Source organism: Lygodium microphyllum, chromosome 3 (genome assembly GCF_053477565.2).
Source record: "Lygodium microphyllum isolate KBCC chromosome 3, Lygodium_microphyllum_v1.1.10, whole genome shotgun sequence".
Classification (NCBI taxonomy): domain Eukaryota; kingdom Viridiplantae; phylum Streptophyta; class Polypodiopsida; order Schizaeales; family Lygodiaceae; genus Lygodium; species Lygodium microphyllum.
This window is the reverse complement of record NC_141137.1, coordinates 98914773-98920772: the sequence shown is the minus strand read 5'-3', so window position 1 is coordinate 98920772 and position 6000 is coordinate 98914773. Positions and strand designations below refer to the sequence as shown.

At 41.2% G+C, this 6000-nt stretch overlaps 1 protein-coding gene across 1 annotated transcript in view; it reads left to right on the top strand.

Annotated features, from left to right (window-relative positions):
• Nucleotides 1-3076: 3076 nt before the first annotated feature.
• LOC148038662 (sugar transport protein MST4-like) overlaps nt 3077-6000 on the top strand; it is a 41035-nt gene continuing 38111 nt past the window's right edge. The window contains exon 1 of the mRNA XM_087675458.1: nt 3077-3454. Within this exon, the coding sequence (XP_087531584.1) occupies nt 3304-3454 (151 nt within the window). The 5' untranslated portion in view covers nt 3077-3303. The remainder of the gene's footprint in view (nt 3455-6000) is intronic.

Here is a 6000-nt window from a genome sequence, read left to right as displayed (position 1 = left end):
GGCATTGAGGTGATTAGATCACCAAGTAGGATACGCCTCTTGCAGAGGCAGTATGGATTGAACATGCTATCCAAATATGGGATGACAGGCTGTAAGCCTATTTCAGTTCCTTTGGAGTAGAATGTGAAGCTGAGCGCAGATGCAGGTGAGCTTCTGGAAGACCCTACTATGTACAGACGCATAGTAGGAAGTTTGATTTATATGACTATTACCATACCAAATTTGAGCTATGTTGTTGGATTGGTAAGTCAGTTTATGCAGGCTCCAAGGAAACCGCATTTGGATGCGGCTAGACGCATACTCAAGTATGTGAAGTCCACATTGCAGTATGGACTACTTTATGAGACTGGGGTTCAGATACAGTTGCATGGATACACTGATGCTGATTGGGCTGGTAGTATTTCTGATAGGCGATTTACTAGTGGATATGTGTTCTCTTTTGGGAGTGATGCAGTCACTTGGAGCAGCAAGAAACAGCCTACAGTTGCCTTGCCGAGCACATCTGCTAAGTACAGGGGCGCAGCAATGGCTGCATGTGAGGTAGCTTTGCATAAGCTACTTTATGATATGCATCAGCCTACAGATGGGCCAGTTGTCATTTATTGTGACAACATGAGTAGTATACACTTGGCAAATAACCCAATCTATCATGCTAGAACAAAGCACATTGAGGTGCATTATCACTATATGCAGGAGAGGGTTTTAGTAGGTCTTATTGATCTAGTTTATGTCAGCACAGAGGATCGGGTAGCTGACATATTTACGAAAGCATTGGGCGCAGAGAAGCTGCGCAAGTTCAGAGACCTACTTGGTGTGCAGGAATTGGGATTGAGCTCGAGGGGGAGTGTTGAGATATCGAGCTCCACTCGTGATATGCCACGGTGACCGTTGTGCATTTATGTCACCGACTTGTCAGTTTGCAGATGCGGTTGGTACACCGCCCATGAATAATAGCTAGATGACAGCTATCCTTATCTACTCTAGTTCGTGGCTCAGTTAGTATGCCACCTTAGTTAGTTGAGTTTGGTTTGAGACCCATATATAGGGTTCTTCTATTTCTATGTACTTGAGTTCTTTTTGGCTTACACAACTAAAAAAGAGGAAAACTGTTTTTCAGCCTCCACCTTTGTGTGTATTCCCCCATTGTGTAAGCAAGAAAGCTACAAGTGAGACTCCTTCCTTCTCTCCCACAATCTTGACATGCCATGCCCACACGCCTATATACTACAAGTGGCGGGCTCCCATCACTATCACTTTATTCTTTATTCTTTCAGTGACTATTGAATAAGGAAAGGTCGATCACACATTTGACTATTGGAGTTCCCACATATACTCTTTCTCTCTCTCTCTCTCTCTCTCTCTCTCTCTCTCTCTCTCTCTCTCTCTCTCTCTCTCTCTCTCTCTCATGCTCCATCCATCATAGCTTTTGATTTTCCCTTGCTTCCGCTTGTGTGTTTCCACTCAAGCTCTACCTTTCAAAAAACGATAAGCATGCTGAGACCTCCTTTTGGGATGGCCAAATTTTATAACTTAGAAAAAGCTAATAAACCCAAAAAAGGAGCTTTAAATTTTTAAATCATTTAAAACAAGAAAGAGGTTCATCATTATCAAATCGTTACAATGCTACACAACAAGTGAGCATTATGTTGGGTGATGTCTGAAGTGATAAGCATGGCAATATCTCCTTTAGTATGGCCACCTTTTATAGCTTGGAAAAAACCAAAAAAAAAGAAGTTTTAAATTTTTAATTTATTTGAAAAAAAAAGAGAGGCCTATTGCTGCTTGACCATAATAATCACATAGTGGGTAAGTATCACCTCAAGTAGTATCCCTCTTGCACCTTATCACCAAGGCAGTGGTACCATTAGCTGCGCATAGAGAGTAATTGTTTACTTGAAAAAAAGAAGTCATGGAAGATCACCCATCCCAGTATTGTCATTACCCAAGCACTCTTAATTATGAGGTAACTAACCATCAAGTTAGTCCTTGTTATCGTTCTATACTAGAAAGAAAGCTTTTATAAGCTTGTTTTTGAAGGACTTTTCAAGCACCTTCCACCTATGATTTGGAATATTATGCCTCATTAGTATCAACTTTTATCCTCATTATTGAGACACACTTAGAGATAGTGGCAAAAATATAGGAGTGTTTTCTTGCATGAAATTTGGGCACGTTACAATTGCTTGAACATAAGGGTATCCATTAGCAAGTATCTCAACAACCAAGAACAAGGGGCAATCAATGCTAACAACATGATCCTTAAATGTAGTCCTTTGAAAGTATTGTCTTTTACAACTATCTTTTTAAAAAAAAATTAATGAGAACCAGTTGACTATTTCTCCTTAGCTTAGGATCGGTAAAACTTCCTATATTACATTAGAAATCATTCCAAAAGTACTCTAAAAAAAGATAAGAGTTGTAGACCCAACTTGAAATTAGTAATTGTCCCTTGCATATCCAGCTCAGATTTCAAAAAGTTAAAAAATTAGTCCTTCTAGTCATTTTGAGATTTTAGCATGACAATCATGCAAATTTATAAGGCAATGTACAATGATGGGCAACAAATCTTCAACAAGAAGAGATGGACAAGAATGGAGATGAAAACAAGAAAAGCATCTAGCATTTCATTGGGTGGTGATACTAGGTATACTACACTAGAGAATCTCACAAAGATGTATACACATGAAGACAAGACAAGGATATATTATACAATGAGCACCAAAATGTATAAATGTGAAGGCAAGACAAGGATGTACGATCAGCCTCTCAAAACTTTGGCATCTTTTATTTTCATTGTGTTGGATATTCTCCTTTGAGCCTTTGCCTTCTTCCTATAGTTCGCAACATAAGGTTTAAGGTTTAGATATGTATTGTGAATAGAAGGTATGTTTCATTCTTCCATCCGGTGTCCTTGCTTCCTATGACCGTGATTTTCGAGGTAGCGCCCTCTAGGGATTGGTTGTCTTCACTCGCTGACGATTCCTAACTAACTCAAGAAAAACAAGCCGGGGGATTCCATGTGAACTTAGTGAACTTCCAATGATTTAAGGGACTAATGTATTCACACACACTCTCTCTCTCTCTCGTATGTGTGTGAGAGACAGAAGCTCCTCCGTCTTCAACCACCATGGCTGGAAACTACTCATCTGTGGCTATTCGCGCCTCACTGATTTTAGTATAGTAGACCAAATTAAGGACTTCATAAGCCCCTCCTTCCATGACACCACCCAGACTTAATTAGAAGATCAGAGAAGGATCTGGGAAGTATACATACACATATCGCCACTATCTATTTGTCACGCCATGGCTGACGCTGCAGATCATGGCAAGGCGCTGATGCAGCTGAATGCAGGCCAATCATATCCCGAAGCTCGCCTCACTCCCTACGTCGTCATGAGCTGCGTAATGGCGGCCAGCGGGGGTCTCATGTATGGCTACGATCTTGTTATCGCAGGTAATAATCATCCTAACCTTATCTATCATGATTTATTTAAATTGGAGATTTTTCATTGGTTTGTCGATTGAATCTCCCATGTTGATAGCAGAATGTTTCTAAGGCTCTTGATTATATCTCCTTCCATTATTTTTCCATTGCAAAATATATCTTTTCAGTTGCCACTTTTCTTGATTTTTGCTAACAAGCTCACAATAGTAAATTTATTTACCAAACCTAATTTATATTTTTAGAAATCTTCTTTAATAACAATATTTATTTTATCACTATCATTCACATATTTTAGAGTATGGGTAACCCTTGTGATAAGCTTTTGTTAAGTTAAAACTCTCAAATAATTTTAAAAAAGTGGAAAGAATGTGTGTGTGTGAGAGAGAGAGAGGTCTTACAAGGAGAAGGAAGAGGATGGAGAGGGGCAACAGAGTGTTTTGGTACCTCTTGAGGAAATTGATTGCCTGCGGAGGAAAGGTAAGGGTGTGGTGTCTCTCTCATTCTAGGAGAGAAGAGTATACACACACAAGAAACACAAACATGAGAGGCTTGTTTGTTATGGCTATGGCAAAGGCAACCCTATAGGCAAGTGGAGCTATTTCTATGGGAATTTTGAAGATTGAACTATATGCAATAATTTTAATCTAGAGAAGCATTACATGAAAACATTTTCATATTTTTGAACCCTCTCTTTAAGAGAGATGATTTGAGGCAAAACCAGGAAGCTCGATTGAAGGCAGATTGGGGGATTCCTCCATGGCCAAGAGTGTGAGGATATATCTCATGGGAAACATGTCTTATTTAAAGGTCTGCAAGCTATATGAGTCAAATAATTTTAGAGGCTTTACACAAACTGTACAATTGCAAAAAAAATTGCAAGCACACAATCTTCTCTTACTATTATTAAGAAAAGCTTTTGAGAAAGGGTCACGTGTGAAATTTCTGCCTTGCAAGCTGCGCCAAAAGCTTCAACGGTGCCATGTGACACCCCTTGGCCTTCCCACTCTCTTTCCTTCCCTCTCCTTCCCTCTCTCTCTCTCTCTCTCTCTCTCTCTCTCTCTCCATCGGCTACCCTCGATCTGCACACAGAATGCACACACACACACACACACACACACTCTCTCTCTCTCTCTCTCTCTCTCTCTCTCTCTCTCTTCCATAGGTGATAAGGGTTTGGTCATGAATCCTCCTCCCTTAATCTCTATGCTGCCTCTCTCTCTCTTGCGCCTTGCTTGGAAGAAAAAGATGAAGTGAAGGAATAAGAAGTCGGTCTCGACAAGACCAAAGGTCTGGAGCAGCACAGATCACACTCCATGCAGGGTAGGCAGTGCACGTAGGGGTGTAGGCAAGAAACTCACCCCCCGAAACAGGGCGGGGTGCATGCGGCACTCAGGCAATGATAACGGTTTGGTCATGAACCCTCCTCCCTTCTCCAACCCCCCTCCTCTCTCTCTCTCTCTCTCTCTCTCTCTCTCTCGTTGTTGCCATGCTCATACTCCTTGCTTGGAAAAAAAAGAAGTCGGTCTTGACAAAGGGATGTAGGTCCACGAACACGGCCGGGCTACAGGAAACGCACCCCCCAAAACAGGGCAGGATGCTAGCAGCACTCAAGCAGTGCACGCCTATAGGCGGCATGCAGGCCGGCAGGGTTCGTGAGCCATTCCTCTCACACAAAGTTCACTGCACGCACGCGCGCACACACACACGGCCAAAGATAAATATCAGTATGGGCCCCAGATTTTCGCGGACGTGTCGGTTCTTTCCCGGTGACTTGCCGGTAGTTTAAATTTTTATATTTATTTGAATATTACATTTGGATAATACGAGCTTGACATCGTCTTCTCACGTGGGCGCATGGTTCTGAGGGTCAGCCTGTGGCAAACACGGAACAAGGTTCGAAACCCGGGTAGTCAGTCGAGGAGAGACCAAACCTCATTTTAGGGGCCTTTTTAATTCGTGGGACCCATAATTACCTGGTACGGGCTGAACCCGTCAAAATTGGTGGGGCCCGTGCTGAGATATATCCACAGCCCACACACACACACACTCTCTCTCTCTCTCTCTCTCTCTCTCTCTCTCTCTCAACGCAAGCAGCACGTTTGCAGGGAGTGGCGGTGGGCCAAACGGCAAGCATGGCAGTGGAGATGACTGCAAGGTACAAGGCAACGGATGAGGGGCTAGAAGTGGCGTCGGGTGACTGGTGTCTTTGCTGACGTGCGGGCGAACTTGGACGCATGGAGAGAGAGAGAGAGAGAGAGAGAGAGAGATCATAATACCTTTGTTAATTGAGTTATTAAAAAGTAATAAAAAATGTATAATAACATTTGTAATTACTAATCATGCATTAATGATAATGACTATTATAAAATAGAATATGTAAATATTGTATAAACAATTAAGATTAATAAAGTAGTTAATAGCATTGATAATATATTACTAGTTATAATCATAATGTATACATAAATATGTGTACACATGCTAATTATAAAATTTATATGTTTACTTAAAAAGATTATGTATTAAGAAATTAACATATTAGTATTGATAACCATAGT